The following is a 21,235-nucleotide window of genomic DNA, read 5'->3' as shown; positions in this document are numbered from 1 at the left end:
GGTGAGTTCATCGTGCTTCGCTCCCTCTCCCGGTGCCTTCCCCGTGTCGAAACGTGGCTCGTAGGCACTTCCCTGTGCACGCCGGCGAGCTATTCGTCGCCGTTAATGGCCACCGTCGCGCCAAGCTACTGTTCTAGCCGCGCTCTCTCTCTCTCTCCCTTGCTTTTGTTTTCGGCCGTCCAAAGTAGATCCAACGGTCCCCTTCGCAGACATTTTTGCTAAAGAGCCCTTGAGTTTTTCTATTATTGAACCCGTAGTACATATCACTTTTTCAGAATCCGTTTTCTTCTTTGGAAAGCGTAGTTTCCTCGGTTTAGATCCAAAATACGTTTTCACCTATTTACAGTTTTGCCACTAATTTTGTTTTAGCCATAACTTCTCCGTTTTAACTCCGATTTGACCCGTTCAACTTGCGTTAGGTTCGTAATTTCATAATCTACATGTTCATACTACTGTTATATATGTTTTAAACTTTTGAAATATGAGGTTAGATTTAATCTATTATTTTAATAAAGGAAATCTTGTTTATTTCATATCTTCTGCGTTTTAGCTCTGTTTTGACCCATTCAAGTTGCATTAGATTCATAGCAATGAGATATACGCGTTAGTAATAGTGGTTATCATATTACTATTTCTGAAATTTCATGGTTTAAATCATATCTTGATTAATAATTATGCAACTGGGTTTTGTAAATAAAATATGATTTGTTTTACTTTAGTTTTATAATTCGAATCTAAATTTGACTTAATTCAATTTATATAAGCTTTTATATAGTTAAAATAAATTAATCATATAGTTTTCTTTTCCACGTATAACGCAAATCTATCGGTAGTTGTATCTTTTCAACCGTAGCTCCGATTAGTGTGTTTTTCACGTCTGTGTGTTCGTAATGAGACGTAGATTCGTTTCACAAACTTTTTATCTTGATTTTATGTTTGGTGTACTGTTCTAATTTAGATCTATTGTTTGCTTCATGTATGATTGTATGGATGCTTGTGTGGTGCTTTATGATCATGTCCAGTCGGTGAGATATACGTGGTGATCAAGAAGAAGAAGAATGTTGAAGATTAAAGCCTACCGAAGGATCGGTGTTTAAGGCAAGTATAGCATGGGATCTTCCTTGTTGTCCTATACACCTTTAATCATTTAATTCATGCTGCATGTGTCTACCTTGACTGCCACTAAGGATTTCCTAGTACTTTGTTACCCTGTACCTTGATACCTTTGGGTTATTGCATTGGATAGTTTGATGCTAGTGCTCAACCAAAACCGTGATCTTGTAACTTGACTAATGGTATATGCAATAAACACTAAAAGATGCTTTCTAGCAACATGGAAATAGGGGGCTGGAGTGTTTAGCTACTTTCTAAATGCTCTAGATTCCTCTCCCTGATGACTTATCTGTAAGTGATCATTCGAGACTTACAATACAGCTGTGAGGGCTATATGGCTCTGGCTTTAGCTCAGTATGAGGATATTTTCTAGCTTGTTAGAGGTTACCTTTATAGCGCAAGAGGGGCTCCGGTTTGTATAATCTCGGCCTGCCAAGAGGGTGCACTTTGGTTTCTTTGTATTTTGTTAGTCACTCCTTGGAGGGGGGGTTCATGCTTACTGTTGGGGAAACCTTAGCGGCCCTAACTTGTTAGACGAACCTTTGAAATGCTTCATAGTGAACCCTGCTGACCTTCCTTGGTAGTGGGTCAAGAGGTTGGCCACCTTGGGCGAAAGGGTAAATCATGACTCACAGTGAAAGTGTACAACCCATGCAGAGTGTAAAACTGGTATATCAGTCGTGCTCACGGTCACGAGCGGCCTTGGAACCCTTACGGAATAGATGATCAATAATGGTTAATGATGATAAACACTGATGAAAAAGATGCTCTCTAATGATTAATTGTGTATGCTATTCATTATTCATGTTTACCTGATCATATGTTTATACGGGCTTGTGATAAACTTGTTGCTACTCAATTGCTAAAAGATGGCTCATTAAAAGCTAGTCATAGTTAAACCAGTGTCAGCCTTTTGAGCCTCATGAACCCCATGTTATATTTGTTGAGTACGACATGTACTTACGCTTGCTTAACTTTTTAAATCTTTGGTAAAATCCCGGATGGGTACCAGATTGCTAGAGTTTGGAGGTAATTAGGCTTGTGATCAACCAGTCAGTTGTCCCTGTGGATTTGGAGTCTTCGCTTGAAGATTGGAGTTGTCTTTCCGCTGTCTATACTCTGAGGTTATAATCTTTATACTAATATGCTATGTATTTAAGCATTTTCTTTTGATATTACCCTTATTTGTAGCTATATATGAGATTTGACTTCCTAGGCTCACATATGGTGTGCATCTGGTTTTGTCCTTAAAACTCGGTGCTACAACTATTTGTTGTCTCTTGCGCCAGCTATGGCATGACAATAACTTCCTCAACCACCACTGCAAGTTGACTGGTTTGAGGTTTGTGGAGCATTCATGCACTCCGGTTGTCGGAGTCGGCCATGCCACCACTACGTGAAAAACAGTTTGTAGTAACGGAGCTTTTTTTAGAGGCGGCTGGCATTGAAGCAGCCCTTACAGTGGCGTGCTCGGGCTCCAGCACAACAACCGCCCCTACAAAATGGCACAGTAGGGGCGGCTAGTAATACAAGCCGCCCCTACAAATGAGTCGCCAGCCGCCCCTGCTGTGTCCATTTGTAGGGGCGGCCCGTTGTATATATAGCAGCCACCTTCTTCCACCTCGGCCACTCTTTCCCACCCGAGCAAAAAAATGGTTCCAACCCTAACTCCCTCTCATGCATCCACATCCGCCTCTCCCTCTCCCTCCTCTCTCGGCGGTGGCTCCCTCTCTCTCTTGTGTCCGCTCTCCTCCTTCCCTCTTCTCTTAGCGGCACGGGAGGGCCCAAGCGTGGTGGTTCGGCGTGGCAGCGTGGTGGCCCCAGCGTCATGGCTTGCGGGCCCCCATGCGGAGGTGGCGTGGTGGCGCGGTGCTAGCGTGGCGCTGCGAGCAGGCCCGCTGGCCGCCTGCAGCCCGACTGGGCGCGGGCCGCGCCGGCCGGCCGCCGCCACTGTGCCGTGGGACGCATGCGAGCTGGACATGGAACAACTGCTGCCCAGTCGCTGTGCAGGTTAAGGTGCTTTGCTCCCTCTCTTGCTCCCCCTCCCCTTCCCTCGCCGGCGCCGGGATGGACATCAATCTAGACTTGTCGGCTCGGTCTTCCTTACTGGCGGAGGCCCCCGGCGGATCTGGCGGATCCGGTGCCTCCATGACCGGATCCATCGTCCTCCCATCGGATCTGCGCAGGTCACCTATCACGAAGCCGCCGGAGGCTAAGGGCGGCAGTGGCATGGTGGACGACCGTGGGCCAGTGATGGCACAGGCCACTACCTCCCGCGTGTCTGCCCCTAGTGCTCCACCTCCCTCCGCTCATGGGCACGTGTTCCTCCGTTCATTTCGGCTTCCGCACAGGTTCGTTGGCCCTTGCTCTTTTTTATGTTCCTCCTTTAATTTTGGCATGGAGGCTTCCAGCTGTGGGTGCCACTATAGAGGGCCATTTCTTGCAGGTTGGGCTGAAGTTGTCTGTTGCAGAGCAGGCACGGCTCCTCACCATGGCTCCCTACTCCGATGAGGTGTTCTTGTCCATTCCATTCTCTTCTAATTATTCTTGTGATTGGTGGTCACGTACACAGCCAACCTAGGGAGGTGCCTGCCTATTGCCGAGAGGATGCAACAGATCAAAGTTAGGATGGAGATTGCACAGGCATTGGTCCTGTGTGTATGATAAGGTGAAATTACTTGGATAATGCTTGAGTTGTTTTTACCATCTGCTTCATGGCTTGGTTAGCTTTGAGAAGAGAGTTGCCATCCACAGGTTACTAAAAAACCTCTGATTATAGATGAATAAAATAATTACCCGTTGTCCTTCTTAATTGATCTCTATCACTACCTTTTGTAGTTTGGGGCTAAAGCAAAATCAGGTTCCATTTCCATCTTTTGAAAACAGGAAGGTGGTAGAGGATTTCCCCTCAGCAAAGTGATAATCCTCAAACGAAAGGTGTGTGCTTCTCTCCATTAATTGCATTTACATGTTGGTTCTGATTTTACTTCATGGATCGGATGTATGTGCTTAGGGATTTAGGCATTCAGGTGTGAAGCGCCATGTCCTTATGATTTTTTTTCTATTTTTGCTTCAATTTTCTATTACTGCTCTCAGTTTCAATGCAGATGGATGAACCTGAGGTCTATGATCTTAGGTACCATTAGGTTGGGATTAAGAAACGATATGGTTCTTTTAGTTGCTTTTCATGTGATGCTAGCATGTTTAATTTAACTAGATTAGTCTTCATCTATTGCATGAGTGCATGTGTGATGGTTAATGCTAAAAAAATTATATGCATGCGTGATACAAGCTCGTGCAATCACTGGTGCAAGTAAGCCTCCTGGCATTTATGCTCCGTCATCTGATACTGTGATCTGAAATGTGCCTTATTAAATTACAGAGCATTACAAATATCTCGTTTTCAGTGTATAAAAACAACATTTCGTTATGCGATACTGTAGTATGGAATGTGCCTTATTATGTGATACCGTTTGGAATGCTATACAGAAATTATAAGGCTCTGTAAATGAATGTCTCATTTTCTTCTATTTTGTTACTTAGTTTTTGACCATTTTACTTATTAATTGATGTGCCTCTCCTATGCAGATTGAAAAAAAAGAGTACTAGCAGTTCCTCTGCTAACCAAGATGCTGCCAATGCATGTAAGCGTTAGATTTTGTAGCTACACTTCAAAGTTTCTATTACCGCGTTAAAATTAATTTGTTGATCAATCACTTCTTTTGTTCTTTAATTTGGAGGCAGTCTTTTGAAAACCATGATGATAGTTGAGGGTTTACCAGTGGTGGAGTAAAAATCCGAAATGAAAGGTGACTGGTTCTCTCCAGTTATTGCATTGGTAAGTTTGTCTTGTGCCTCTTGGTTAGTATACTTAATTATCTCAAGAATAGTCCGTGAAAAGTGCTTTGTGCCTTGTGCATTGATAAGGATAGACTGTGATGAGGCTTCACGATAGAATGTGCAGGTTACTAAAAAACCTCTCATTCTAGATGAAAATAAAATTACTCACTATCCTTCTTGATTGATTGCTCTATGAGTACCTTTTGTAGTTTGGGGCTAAAGCAAAATCAGGTCTAGCATTTTGATGCTGCTTCTGCTTTTACTTAGTTAGCTCCAGGTGTCCACAGAATTGTAGAGTAATTGAAAAGGTGCTACCAAGTAATTGTAGAGCACCCGCCAATCATGCTAAAAAATGTTTCGAAGAGACCGTAAATAGTTGGATAAAAAAGGCTAAATTTATATTGTTAAATACATGCTAGCTTTAGAGTTCAATCTTGCATTTTACAAATGAAAATGTTTCAGTCTTCCATTCTACCAATATGATGCACTAAACTTAGATATTATTACAGGATGCTTGGCCTATGATGGTTTTTGGACAATAACCATGTCTCTATAAATGAATAGATGAGATGGTGAGCTCACCTACATTACTTATACCAAAATTTATCGGGTGATCCAAGCAAGTATGATGATCCCAATCTCCAATTCAGGTGTGTAGTTAGGTAGCTTGACGAGCAGCTAGATGAGCTGGTTGTCTGATGATCCAAGCAAGTTGTTGTCTGATGATCCAAGCAAGTATGATGATCCTGAATTATGTCTATTTAATGATGGATTGTATATATTCTTGTGAATTGAACTTGTAATGGTAGTTTATATAATGCTCTTGTGCTTGTGGTCAGATTTGAATTATATATATATATATATATATATATATATATATATATATATATATATATATATATATATATATATATATATATATATATATATATATATATATATATATATAGAACTACTACCTTGTAGCGGGCTACAAAATAATTTATTCTGTAGCCACTTTGAGTTACGATAATTACGATGTTAATTTACGAGATTATAATAACTCCTTACTAAGTGGTTTATTATAATGTTATGGTAAATATCCCCATGTGTTATAGTAACCCAACTATCGTAAATATGGCCTGTTCGGCTGGTGCTAAAAATGAACTGTTGACGACTGATTTTCTCTCACAGATTCCTCCAGATTCATCCAGATTCCTCCAAGCGAACGGGGCCTATGCACTACGGGAATCAGGAGGTTTGCCGAGTGCCAGGGGCACTCGGCAAAGCCTAAAAAACCCTCGGCAAAGGGTTTGCCGAGTGTCGACACTCGGCGAATTTTAGTCGGCAAACAGACTTTGCCGAGTGTTTTTTGTCGGGCACTCGACAAAGACTTCGCCGAGTGCCGAAAAAATACTCGGCAAAGATTTACACTCGGCAAAATAAAAATGCGAAAAAACCCAAAAATAATAGCAAAAAAACCCGAAATTTTTTTTTCGGGGGAGACAGCAACCGGCCAGCGCGTGCCTGCCTCCATCGAAGTCGCTGCATTTTTTGCGCAAAATCCGCGGCTAACGCGGCCGGCGGGATTCGAACTCACGACCTCTCCCTAGCGTCTCTGCTGCTCTACCACTGCACTACACTATCACTTGTGTCTACATTCCGTTATCTATCCTCATATATTATACTAAACCGAGAGTAAATTGCTTGTTTAAGGCCCTAAATGAATTCAAATTAAAAAGTGGTCAACTACAAAGTTTCATAACTTTTCGAGATCTACAATTTTCATTTAGGAAGTTTTTCCATCCGAGGTCGTTTGAAAAATTCGAATTTCAAATTTGAGAGATTCAAACGTAGTTTTGCATGATAAGATGATTTCAAATCAAAAAGTTATCAACTATATAGTTTCATAACTTTTGGAGATCTACAATTTTTATTTAGGAAGTTTTTCCATCCGAGATCTTTTGAAAAATTCAAATTTTAAAATTTTCAAATTCAAACATTGTTTTTGCATGACAAAATGATTTCAAATCAAAATGTTGTCAACTATAAAATTTCATAACTTCTCAAGATCTACAAAGTTTATTTTGGTCATTTGTTCATCCGACATAGTGGTAGTAACATTGTTCACAAATCTTATATATCTCTCTTCTACTTTGATGAAACAAATATGAGAGATATGAGAGATGTAGATTTTATGAACAACGTTATTGTCGCTTTGTCAAATGAAGAAATGACCAAAATAAACTTTGTAGATCTTGAGAAGTTATACAACTTTGTAGTTGAAAAGTTTTTCATTTGAATTCATTTAGGGCCTCAAAAATTAATTTAAAAAACTGATTTGCCGAGGACCAAAAAAAATGCACACGGCAAAATGCCTCTTTGCCGAGTGCCAAAACAAAGGCACTCGGCAAAGTCCATCTTTGCCGAGTGTCAGAAAAACGACACTCGGCAAACTGAGAGTAAATTACTTGTTTGAGGCTCTAAATGAATTCAAATAAAAAAGTGGTTAACTACAAAGTTTCATAACTTTTCGAGATCTATAATTTTCATTTAGTAAGTTTTTCCATCCGAGGTCGTTTGAAAAATTCGAATTTCAAATTTGAGAGATTCAAACATAGTTTTGCATGATAAGATGATTTCAAATCAAAAAGTTGTCAACTACATAGTTTCATAACTTTTGGAGATCTACAATTTTCATTTAGGAAGTTTTTCCATCCGAGGTCTTTTGAAAAATTCAAATTTTAAAATTTTCAAATTCAAACGTCGTTTTTGCATGACAAGATGATTTCAAATCAAAATGTTGCCAACTACAAAATTTCATAACTTCTCAAGATCTACAAAGTTTATTTTGTTCATTTGTTCATCCGACATAGTGGTACTAACATTGTTCACAAATCTTATATATCTCTCTTCTACTTTGATGAAACTAGTATGAGAGATATGAGAGATGTAGATGTAGATTTTATGAACAACGTTATTGTCGCTTTGTCAAATGAAGAAATGACCAAAATAAACTTTGTAGATCTTGAGAAGTTATACAACTTTGTAGTTGAAAAGTTTTTCATTTGAATTCATTTAGGGCCTCAAAAATTGATTCGAAAAACTGATTTGCCGAGGGCCAAAAAAAATGCACACGGCAAAATGCCTCTTTGCCGAGTGCCAAAACAAAGGCACTCGGCAAACTCCATCTTTGCCGAGTGCTAGAAAAAAGGCACTCGGCAAAGACGCATTTTGCCGTGTGCCGAAAAAAAACACTCGGCAAAATACATCTTTGCCGAGTGCCAGAAAAAAGGCACTCGGCAAAGACGAATTTTGTCGAGTGTTTTTTTTTGCCGAGTGTATTTTATTTGGCACTCGGCAAAGACCGTCTTTGCCGAGTGCCCGATAAAATACACTCGGCAAAGCCTCCGGCACTCGGCAAAGTGCCGGTTTCCGGTAGTGATGTATTGACATTATCGTAAATTAGTATATAAAATTATCGTAAATGGAGGTGGCTACAGAATAACTTATTTGGTAGCTGGCTACTGAATATACTCTCCATATATATATATGTTCGGGTCGAATTTGAATTGTAAATTTGATTTTTTTTTGTGAAAAAATGTACCGTAGGGGCGGTTCTAGACTGAACCGCTCCTACAAACAGGTATTGTACTAGCCGCCCCTACAAAACGATTTGTAGGGACGGTCTGGGAACCGCCCCTATAAATACATGATTTGTAGAGACGGTATGGTAGGAGCGGCTGGCCGAGCCGCCTCTACAAACAATCGCCAGCCGCCGCTACAAATGCTTATTGTAGTAGTGCACCATGCCATAGCATTGTGACAAACTCATGGAAGCACCGCAAACGCAGGATCCAGCAGGAGCAGGAGAACGAGAGCGAGCATTAAGATTTATTTCCCTTGGATGAGAGTGGGATGTTTTATTTCCTATGAAACGTACATGGACTGCTACCTTTCCTCCGGAATGGAAGTGAGAATTCCTTTGTTCCGAACGCTTCATCTCCATGCCTGCTTTCCTCCAGAACACAGTCCTCGTTATGTGTGACGCCTAGCTGGATTTTAGTTATTTTATGTCAGTTGCCAATTGCCATTGTTAATGGCCGCCTTGTTTAGGTGGGTTAACGTGTCTGCATGTGCAAGTTGCAGCTATCATTTCCCAACTGACACGACGGGTCACGTTATGTGTGACGCCTAGCTGGATTTTAGTTGTTTTATGTCAGTTGACAATTGCCATTGTTAATGGCCGCCTTGTTTAGGTGGGTTAATGACGCCTAGCTGGATTTTAGTTATTTTATGTCAGTTGCCAATTGCCATTGTTAATGGCCGCCTTGTTTAGGTTTGTTAACGTGTCTGCATGTGCAAGTTGCAGCTATCATTTCCCAACTGACACGACGGGTCACGTTATGTGTGACGCCTAGCTGGATTTTAGTTATTTTATGTCAGTTGACAATTGCCATTGTTAATGGCCGCCTTGTTTAGGTGGGTTAACGTGTCTGCATGTGAAAGTTGCAGCTATCATTTCCCAACTAACACGACGGGTCACGGGTACAACAACCATCGCAGTCAAGTCAGTCGTCTCTGCGGCCCGAGTCGTCTAGATCTGCGGCGGCCACCTCCTCATATATCCCGCCCCAGCAAGCCGGCGAGCGTCCGACGCTCCTCTATCACCGGCGGCGCCGATAGTGATCCATCCATCCACTGCTTGCATTCGCATTCGCATGCAAGCTAGCTCTGCACCGTCGACGTGGCTAGTTGCAGTCATTACAGACTTATAGGTATGGGCACACCGCACACGCCTCCTCTGTTTGCTTATTTGGTTGTGTATAATCTCTGAATCCCTCGGTCGTGCTTCCTCTTTAATTTGCTTTATTAGACTGCATTGTCACCAGGTCATGGTTTTTTCTTTTTACGTGCGCCCTCCATGTTTATAGTGGTGACACTTTCCTCCTTTATTTTCCATCCGGCAGCTACCCTCTGATTATTTATCTCTTGGTTCTAGTTGCAACGCCAGGCCCTCTTATATAGTCGGACCCCAAGCCCTCTTATTGTCCAAGGGTAGAATTCTACAGGTTGGATTTGCCCTAAGATTTGGGGATGATGTATCACATCAGTCGTTGGTGGTAGGGATACCTCGGAATTTTTCGGGACACCATGTAGTCGGCCTGACCCACCCTATGTCTAAGAAACCAGTATGCCATCCATGATGATATCCAGGGTCTTATCTACAACCATATATAGCACTCGAGTCCTTCGTATTTGAGCTACCTTTTCTTTCTCTTCTTACCCAAATTTATAACCTCTGCCTGAATTCTTTGGCTTCTGAATGCTTCTCTTCTTGCCAAACTATGTTCCAGACTGAGTCAGAATTCTTTGGGGTCTGAATGCTTCAAGCACTACTGCAAAAACGATTTGTAGCAACGTCCTCTTTTTTTTTAGGGGCGGCTCTATATTGAGCCGCCCCTACAAATGGTGGCCAAATGAGCCGCCCCTACATACAAATCCATTTGTAGGGGCTGCTGGTATTATGAGTCGTCCCTACAATTCGGATTTGTAGGGGCGCAAATAGATGCTGAATAATAAAAATTAAGCACTAAAATTTGAATTTTTTCAAACGACCTCGGATGGAGAAAGGACCAAAATAAAAATTGTAGATATCAAAAAATTATGGAACTTTGTTATTTACAACTTTTTCATTTGAAATCATTTACTACTTCAAAATACTATTTGAAATTTAATTTTGAAATTATCAAAGAACTCTGATTTCTCTTTTTAATCTCTGGCTAAAACTTGTAACTAGTCTTTCTCCCTCATACTAACTTCAAATTTGATGATTTTTTCCCTAAAATTTTCAAAAATCATGCTTTATCAATTTATTATGTTCTTACAGCTATTATTTTATCCATCTTTTCATGTGACTATGTTTTATCTATTTGAATTTTGAATTTAAAAAAATGACAACTTCAAACGTCATTTTGGAACACTAAACGATTTCAGCTGAAAAAGTCAGAAACATAAAAGTTGTAGAACTCATCAATATATACAACTTTTATTTTGGTTATTTCTTAATCCGATAAAGTGGTAGTAACATTATTCATAAAATTTACATACCTCTCTTATAGTTTCATAAACTATAAGAGGGATATGTAACATTTGTGAATAATGTTGCTACCACTATGTCGGATGAATAAATGACCAAAATAAAAGTTGTAGATCTCGGAAAGTTATGAAACTTTGAAGTTGACAAATTTTTTATTTGAAATCATCTTATCAAGGAAAACTTCGTTTGGATTTCTCAAATTTAAAAATCAAATTTTGTAAACAACCTCAGATGGAGAAACTACCAAAATAAAAGTTGTAGATCACAAAAAGTTATGAAACTTTGTAGTTGATAAATTTTTTATTTGAAATCATCTTGTTAAGGAAAAATTACGTTTGAATTTCCAAAATTTGAAATTCAATTTTGTAAACAACCTCAGATGGAGAAACTATCAAAATGAAAGTTGTAGATCCCAAAAAGTTATGAAACTTTGTAGTTGACAACCTTTTGATTTGAAATCATCTTGTCAAGAAAAACTGCGTTTGAATTTTCAAAAAATTGAAATTTGAATTTTTTAAACGACCTCGGATGGTGAAACTATCAAAATGAAAGTTGTAGATCTCAAAAAGTTAGAAAACTTTGTAGTTGAAAACTTTTTCATTTGATTTCGGTTAGGGCCTCAAACAATCAATTTATGCTCGGTATAGGATAATATATTGGGAACCAAAATACATTATAGACACAAGTGATTATTAGGTAGCACTACTACAGAAACGTTTTCCGTGGCGGGCGAATTTGCTTTTGCGCAGCAGGCAAACGCGTCCGCCAGCGTGAAAAGGTCACGGTAAATCATGGCCTTCCCGCGGCGGACCGCTTTGCCCGCTGCGGTTAATCGAGTTCCTGCGGCGGGCACGTTAGGATGCCCGCCGCGGTTAAACGTTTCAAAAAAACAAAAAAAAAACCCAGGAACCCACCAGCGAGCCCATTCTCGAGCCCACTGACGAGGCCATTCACAACCCAATACTGGCGCCACCGCACCTCGCTGGATCCGCCGCCGGGGTCTCCACCTTGCCGGATTTGCCGCCGGGGAGGTCATCCTCGCAGGATCTGCGCCATTGCCGCAGGTTGGGGCCGTCTCGCCGTGGATCTGTGTCGTCGCCGTGTGGATCCACGTCGTGGGAGCAGGGAGTAGACACGGCCGCCCTGGATCCACCGCCGTGTGGATCCACGTCGTAGGGACTCGACGCGGCCGCCTGGATCCGCCGCCGTGTGGATCACCCATCCCTGCGCGCCACGCAGCTCCTCGCCTACGAGAGAGAGATGAGGGAGGTACTGAGAGGAGAGAGAGGGAGAGAGAGATACCGGGCACGGCGGCGTGCAGGCGTGGTGCTCCGTGTCCTTGAGGATCTCGTCGAAGTAGCTGTCCATGGAGCAGCTGCTAGGCGGGTCGGTGCCGAGCGTCGGGCACAGGTACGTGTCCGGGTTGGACAAATCCAGGTCCCCGTCGTCCATTGCTGCTGCGGGAAGGCGGGCGGGTGGGCGGGCACTGGGCAGTCAAGGGCACATCCACCTAGGAACATGACAAACCATCGGAAAATTGTAAGTATTAGTGCTCCATCGCTGCTCCGGAGACAAACGGATTCGAGGCAGCGGTAGGCGAACAGATTCTACCAGAGACAAATGGAACGAGCAAATCCGTCGGAGCGAAGAGCGGAAGGGGTTCCTTGCCTACCAGCAGCAGTGGGGGAAGTCCAATCCAAGCCCCGGATGGGCGGCGGTTGCGACAACGAGAAGGGGAAAAGGGGCGGAGCTGACCGAGACGAAGGGGAAGAGGAGTGGATGAATCTGGACGGGGACCTGTTGCGCGTAGGGCGGCGGAGGGGAATGAGAGGTAAGAGGACTGAAACCCTAAGTGTTCATTTTATACCAGTACCCGCTACGGGCCTCGCCCTGGGCCTATTGGGCCTCGGCCTTAACCGAGGCGGGCTTTATAGGATGCCCGCCGCGGTAAATCGATTTACCGTGGTGGACCTCTTAATATGCCCGCCACGGAAAATAGGTATTTTCCGTGGCGGGCATATTAAGAGGTCCGCCACGGTAAATCGATTTACCGTGGCGGGCAAAAGTGCCCGCCTCAGTAAATAAAAAATGCCCGCCGCGGTAAATCGTGGGATTTACCGCAGCGGGCAAAAATAGGAGCCCGCCGCGGAGAGCGTTATCGCAACGCTGCGCAAATTTGTTTTTGTAGTAGTGTAGAGTGGTTAGAGGAGGGAACCTACGAACCTAAGGTCACGAGTTCGAACCCCAGCAGCCCCAGCAGCCATGTAGCGCATGATTTTACGTGGAAAAATGAAGGCTTTGGTTAACCCTTAGGGGCCTCCCGAATTAAAAAAACGTATTTTTTTGGCTCGGATTCATGAATTTTTAGAAAATAATTTATAGGAATAACTCTATATTCAGCCGCCCCTACAAATATTCAACTGCCCCTAAAAAACTGATTTGTAGGGGCGGCTAGTCAACTGCCCCTATAAATCTGGCATTTGTAGCCATCCTTCATTAGGGACGGTTTAGAGGGTCACCAGCCGCCCCTAGAAATCTCTGCTGTAGTAGTGAAGTCTGAGTGTTTCGAGTGCCTTGGTGCCTCGGTGTTTCATGTCGTCATGACCGAGTAAAAGTATTGAGTTGATGGCGAATGGGTTCAAAAACAAAATCCAACAATTTTGAGCAATTTACACTGAGTCTACCAGAATTATCTTAGCTAGTTTTGGAGCTTCAGTAGACTACAAAAACTAGCCTGGCTGGTTTCCAGAACGGCTAGGCTGATTTTTCAGTGAGCCTGCAAACAATGTTAGTCTCCCCCACGTCTCTTATACCCAAAACCAAACTTGTAGATTCTTCATATGTTTCTTGACAGGTTCACACAACCCCTATGCTGACAAACATGCACAACCAAGTAGACACAAGTGGAAGCACAAATGTATGATAAAAATTTAAATGTTCAGCAAACGAGAGAGAGAGAGAGAAACCAATTTGTTTCGAAGTTTAGGTCCCACTAGGACCCTATGTCTCTGCTATGGAAGCCATGAGCAGTCGGTCAAGCTCTGGCCTGTTGCTCTCAACCACTTCATTTCCTTGATTCACTAGTTAGTCTTTTCCCTTCCAGGGGTGAGATCACAGCCCGCACAATTTTTTCCCTGGCACTCCACATGTTGGATGCTCGCTAGTGACGCCTAGCCATCTAGGAGCAAACCTCTAAGAGCAATAAGTGCTTCGCCATGAAACTTGACAATATTACAAAAGTACTCAAGGCTTAGGATGGGTTTGCAAGTTCTCACACAAACTCTCGCAACTCAATTCTCACTCTCTAGTCCAAATGATATCTCACTTTACAGACAATTCCAACAAATAGAGGATTGGGAGAGCTCTCAAGGCCATTATGAAGTTTTGGCTATTTTAGAAAGCATAAACAGCTAGCCCAAGGGGCATGGGACGGGTATAAATAGGGCTCACACAAAAATTAGCTGTTGGGACATAGTCAATGAAAACCATCTTAGCCGGTTTCAGAAACTAGGCTAGTCGGTTTTCTAGAACTAGCCATTACTATTTTGAAAATTCTGGATGGCCAGTTTTCCCAGCAACTACCCACGAAATCCTAATTCTAGCATTAATCACTTGGGTCTCTCTCATAAGTTGTTTTGAGCACTTTTAGGCATTGTTTAGTAACTAGTATTGTCTATCTCTTGGTAGCACGCCATACCTATACTCATGGTCAAAGATACACAATTTAACCACACTTGAGCCTCTATTTCTTGAAATTGTGTTGTCACTTCAATCTTCAACATTTTGAAGGTCTTCAACACTTCCATTGCTGTGAGCATGTGTTCCTTTCCAATCATATGATCAAGACTATGCTTTTCATCCAAATGTCATTTCGTCATCTTACAATGACTTGATCCTCCACAAAACATTACTCCCCATTAGCTTGATTAGTACATTGGCTCTATGTAAGTACTCTCTTATTCACCTTATCCATGGTACCTCGCCCGCCAAGCCGTCATTTGCCCTTCATCATCCCCTTGAAGCTCATTCCTTGCCACTTTCACACAATAGAGCCATCATCAAGTCATACCTTGTCTTCAATCAACATTGACCACTCAGTTGAAAACCATTTCTTCATTAGTATGATTCTTTCTTGAGTGCCTACTTGAATATCAATCTTGAAACCATTCAAACTTTGATGTCTTATTTTCTTGGAATGCAATGACCTTGATCAATTTTCTTCATCCTTGGATATATGAAAACGATTAGTGTGATCAAGTAACCTATCATTGCTCTTTGATGAATATGAAATCCAATATCAACATTCTTAATTTGATTTAGCAAGCTCTCTATGTGTGATTCATCCATAGTCATGTCCCCTTCTTCATTTAATAATTATGCTTGCTCTTAGATCAACTATATGAAGTCCTAATTTCAATAAACCATAGTATGAACAAGCTTCATGTGTGAGACTGTTTGATATACATCCATCCATGTCTCTCTTTTGTCATTCATTTCATTAATCTTGAACTTATTTTTCATTTGCATGTCATTTGCTTTATTTGAGCCCAAATACAACGATCAACTTGGGATTAAACACTTGCATATAATATCATCAAGTATATTACTCCCTTAACCGTGTTTTCATTCAATCCGCCAAAACTCACTTAGGATCTAGATGCACTTTTACTAAGTGCCCAAGTTAATTAAGTCTTCTTTTCACTATTGGGTACACAAGATGTCTTCTAGACTCCATGTAGTCGGCCGGGCCCATCCTATGTCCAAGGAGCCAATTATGTCCTCCATGATAATTATCAGGGGTCATATCTACGACACTCCAAAATAAATATCTGAATGATGTTCTAGGAGGGTGGCCCACACACTTCAAATTTCCTCCGCTTGTCGCTTTTTCTCTTATCCATGATCCCACTTTGTTAATCCAAGTAGCAGGACGAGGCCCCAGATCACTCCCTCCTTTGTGTTGTACTGCCTTGGTGACTTCCCTAGTGATCCCTCATTGCCTCTTCGCCAACCCTAATGCATCACCAACAATGAGTTGCTCCCCCATGGAAGGGCGCCCTGGTGAGCCTACAACCGCTCATTGGCCGTTAAACTTGGATAGGGGGAAGGCGAATGCACCATGAGGGTACTCTCCTAGTTTTGGTGGATCGGGAAGGCTAGATTTCATCATAGCTGGAGTTTCTCTCTATGGGTCTTAGGCTCTCTCTCTCTCTCTCTCTCTCTCTCTCTCTCTCTCTCTCTCTCTCTCTCTCTCTCTCTCTCTCTCTCGTCCCTCACCTCGCCAATGGAAATCAAACCACGTCTTGCGATGGGTGTTATTGCTCACTTGCACTAGCTTGAGCCTACATTGGGCCTTACGAAGCATTATCTTAAGCTAGCATAATAGAATGCAAAGAGTTGGTGTTTGGTTGCTGGATGTATCTATAACCCTATGTTTGAATTTACAAATGTGACTATGCAAGTTTGGGTCTCAAATGTGACTATGTAAATTTGCACCAGATGCTTTTGCCATCCAATTTATTAACATAGTTCTATTCCAGACAATTGGATTAACTTGTGATAGAATATGGAGGAGCAACATCGACAACTCCGATTATTTTTAACTAAGTTTGCTGGTTCAGTACTGGGAAAGGCAGATAGCGAGCTTAACATTAAGTGCTTCAGAAAAAGACAAATAGTGAGCATAACAGACAACTACAACACTATTCTGGGAAAAGGAGGTTTCTCCATAGTGTACAAAGGGAGACTTGACGACGGCCGTCCAGTTGCAGTAAAAAAGTATATCTTTACAGCAAACAAGAAGGAGTTCACAAAAGAAGTGATTATACAATCTCAATTCAGCCACAAAAATATTGTTAGATTGTTGGGTTGCTGCATAGAAGCAGATGCTCCAATGTTAGTAACTGAGTTTGTCCCTAATGGAAATCTTTCTGACCTTCTGCACGGCAAGAATTCAAGCCAACAAATACCCCTATCCCTGAACAGACGCTTAAAGATAGCCACAGAAGTAGCAGAAGCACTTGTTTACATGCACACCTCTCAGAGTCATCCGATCCTTCATGGTGACATTAAACCAGAGAACATACTTCTTGATAACAAGTATATGCCGAAACTCTCTGACTTTGGAATATCAAGGTTGCTTTCCATGGGTTCAGATGAATACACAGGATATGTTATTGGAAGTATGGGCTACATAGACCCCATGTTTTGTCAAACTGGGTGCCTAACAACAAAAAGTGATGTCTATAGTTTTGGCGTTGTTCTTCTAGAGCTCATCACAAGAAAAAAGGCTATTGATAATAACAAAAATTTCCTTGCAAAATCTTTTGGTCATGCTAAAACTCATGATTCTTTTGACAAAGAGATCGCTTCTAGTGAGAATATCAAGGTTCTTGATGGAATTGTTAAGCTTGCACTCGAGTGTTTAAAGTTCGAGTTAGAAGAAAGGCCAAAGATGAAAGATGTCTCTGAATGTCTTCAGAAGCTTCAAAGAGAGCAAGAAAAACTCATGGTGATAAGGTTGAAGTCTTTCTTGAAAGAATCTGGCTTTACAAGATTCATCACTGATGAACAAATATATAAGGTGACGAGCTACTTCAAGAATATTCCAACTGAATGTTTTATGGGAAAGTTGTACAAAGGAGACATGAACGGAATGCCATTTGTTGCAATAAAGATGTCATTTGAAGTTCACGATGAATCAATGGAGGAATTTTCCCGTCAGATGGTACTGCAGTCAAAAATTGACCATAAGAATGTCATTAGGTTTCAGGGCTGCTGGTTAGATCATCGTAACATGCCAATCCTTATTTATGAGTTTTCTAAGAGGAGCCTGCATGACATCCTTTTTGGCGATAGTTGCAAAAACTGGATAATTAACTCTGAAGAGTGTCTCCATATAGCAATATCTATTGCTACAGGTCTTGATTACTTGCATTCACTAGGCATTACCCATGGAGATGTCAGAACTTCGAACATACTTGTGGGAGATATTCCCCAGGGCATTTTTTTGAAGAATGTCCCAATAAAAATTTCAAGCATTGGCGCTTCTGTTTATTTTTCTATGAAAAAGTCTGCACAGGAAAGATTTGAAACAGAGGAGAACAATGGTTATATGGATCACAAATTTCCTGAAAGTGGAGTATTGACTAAGGAGGCGGACATTTACAGTATGGGAGTTGTTCTACTGGAACTCTTCACAAGGGAAAAGGTACCTAATAATCATATTAGAAATTGTGGGTTAGAGAAGCTCTTGGATGTGAAATTTTGTAGCCATCTTGAAAATCTTGCAAAGGTGATATCTGAGTGCTTAAATGAAGATGCAGAAAAGAGGCCAACTCTAAAGAGTGCGATCAGGTTGTTCGAGTGTGATGTGGAGGCGATCCAATATGATCGCCTAGATGGCCATTTCTGCGGCGGCAGTTGTGGTTGTGCAGCAAGAATTAGTCAATGAATTTATGAAGATACCGCACTAAAATACCATTGTAGTACAACTGTGCAAAAGTCAGCTAATTGTAAAAGACTAGTATTAAAATAGGGGGGGGGGGGGGGGGGGGGGGGGGGGAGGGGGAGGTTTCACCGTTTATGTGAATATTTGCCTAAATAAACAGAATTAAAGACTATGGAGACCCTGCCTTTCCACTTCCAAGGTGGAGAGTGATATTTGCAATTTAGCTCCGGTTGACATAAAAATATGGCGATGTGATCAACACATAGTAAGCCGAAAGATCTGAGTGGAACGAGACCAGAGATCTGCTTGGCTTCAACACAGAACCAGTCGATTCTGAAAACCCAACGACGTGCCAGTCAATTTGACCTACAATTGACAAGGAAAGAAAATCTTATCAGTAATTTAAGGTGGAACATGTCGGTGTTGCACCAAACAGTTCCAAATATACGGCTAGAGAGCCGATTCAATGAGGCTATCGACTAAACAGTCGATATCCAGCGTATCCATGAAAAGAGTATAACATGCGAACAAATCGACTGTAGGATATAAATGAATCTACAAACAGTTTGAATCTAATCTATTATCATCAATAGTGAGGTTCGATCGGATCGATGCAACTATGATAATGATAACAAACTAAAGCCAAAGAATTTATAAAACCATCTATATGTTGACAGATTCATAAAAACATGCTATATGCGTGAGGGTATAGGCAAATCGACTAAAATAGCCGATGCAGTCATAGCAAACAAACAAAGTACATATCTTGATCATGAACAAGACCACTAATCGATAATTTCTAATCTAAAGTCTTACCAGTGAGGTTCGACCGGATCGATGCAGTTATAGTAGTGTCATTAGATTAGATCTTGTTAACTAATGAGTTTATTCAAGATTAAAACATGTCTTTGAATGCATGCTATGTTTGATTGGAATAGAAATAGAATAGCTGATCTAGCAGAATTAAGCCATCAATCATAAGATTTAAAGCGTGATCAGACTAGAAGACAACCAATTAAGATGATATGATGCCGATCTATCTCTATCTCAATCTGGTGATTTTATTATAATTAAGAAAACATTAATTATAACAAGATCGATAACTGGTGAATCAACAAAAAAACAACAAGGAAATCCTACTAATCTTAGCAGATTCGATAACTGGTGATATTGTATTAAACAACGAGTTATTTAACACAAGATCGATAACTTTGATCTATATTATGAATCGTAAAGGATCAATCAGCTGATGCAGCCTTATAAACTACGATACAGATCGATAACTAATTTATATTATGGCTCATAAAAGATCAATCAACTGATACAGCTTTACAAGCACAATACAAGTCGTGATGGTACTCACAGGCACGCGGGAGGTCGATCAGTCAATGCAGCCCTGTTTGCCGAAGAACTCGCCGAGATCTACAGTACTCCTACTCCTAATGCGATGGCGAAAGTCGGTAAGATTGTATTGATTGAATGTTCGTCCCCTTTTTACAATAACCAAGGTCTAATATTTATACCCAGAACCTAAATATGAATCCTACTCAAATACGACTCATTACAATTCTTGGAATAAAAGAAAACTTTCTAACTTAATAATAACTTGGACCCCAATTTTCCTTATTTGTAGAGTTCGACACGTCTCCCTGACGCCACTCAAGTATAGCCCATTGACGCCGTCTGCTGACGTCATCCATAAAATAGCCGATTCTGACATTACATCTAAATCAGTTGATACTGATTCTCATCCAATCGATTCCTTAATGATACAATCCTGAAAGCTTCGAGTCATGCGTTCTTTTTCCCAAATTTTGGTGTAAACAGTTCCTATTCTACTAGAGCTCTTTACAGGGAAATCAATGGTAGTAGGAAGTTTATCACTGAAGTACACCCCTGACCTATCAGCTATTTGTAATGTAAATGTCTAGAGAAAAGCTATTTGTGGTCAAAAAGTATTTATGTCTAATATTTGTAGTGCTACTATTACTGCAAACGTTGAAAAAAAAGTGCACATATATTTAAATAGCAGAACCCGTAAAGAATTATAAAAGATAGGAGCTCTGCCGCTCAATTAAGTAAAAAGAGCTTTATGTACACATGGCAAACAAAGTGACAGCCCAGTTTTAGTAGGCAACTAAAATCCCCCTTTCCACTGGATATGATTCATCCCACAAATGAAAAACACCCTGCGCCTTTGTTCAATGTCCTCCTTTGTCAGAGAGGCGACCTGCTGTGCCGTCTTGTGATTGTTTTAAAAAGTCCGTCTATTCCTCTCCTTTCATAGGTTCCACATTATATAAACTGGTATGCCATTGAAACGCCTGCGCTCTTGCTTTGGCACCTTTCTTGCTGTTTCATGCCTTCGGACATGGAAGCGGTGTCTTGGTGTGGCAACTGCACATTGAGATTTTCCCAAGATAGCACTTCGCCCCAAACAGCCCTCGCAAAGGGACAAAGCAAGGATAGGTGAATCCCGGTCTCCAAAGGCTCATTACACAATGCACAATAATCCTGTGTTGGCGTGTTGCCATCCCCTCTTCTGTAGGTTATCCGCCATTAGTACTTATCATGCATCAGTATCCAGGCATGTACTTTACATTTGTTTTCCACTAGCGCTTTCTAAATGAGTTCGTCATGGAATTTTATTCTATGGGACCCTTAGAACTGGATCCTGTAAGCTGAGTGAGTGGAGTACTTTCCGTCGGCCGTCCACCTCCAAGTAATTGTGTCGTCCACATCTGATCCAAAGC

General features: G+C 41.4%; 1 protein-coding gene across 1 annotated transcript; it reads left to right on the top strand.

The window, feature by feature from the left end:
* The first annotated feature begins 9,586 nt into the window (after nucleotides 1-9,586).
* Nucleotides 9,587-18,543, top strand: LOC136506529 (uncharacterized). Its single transcript, XM_066501450.1, has 2 exons — nucleotides 9,587-9,710; nucleotides 16,573-18,543. Exon 2 carries the CDS (start codon nucleotides 16,599-16,601, stop codon nucleotides 18,483-18,485), a length of 1,887 nt encoding a protein of 628 aa, XP_066357547.1. The 5' UTR covers nucleotides 9,587-9,710; nucleotides 16,573-16,598; the 3' UTR covers nucleotides 18,486-18,543.
* Nucleotides 18,544-21,235: the final 2,692 nt, after the last annotated feature.

Source organism: Miscanthus floridulus, chromosome 15 (assembly GCF_019320115.1).
Source record: "Miscanthus floridulus cultivar M001 chromosome 15, ASM1932011v1, whole genome shotgun sequence".
NCBI lineage: Eukaryota > Viridiplantae > Streptophyta > Magnoliopsida > Poales > Poaceae > Miscanthus > Miscanthus floridulus.
This window is presented reverse-complemented; position numbering and strand designations above follow the sequence as displayed.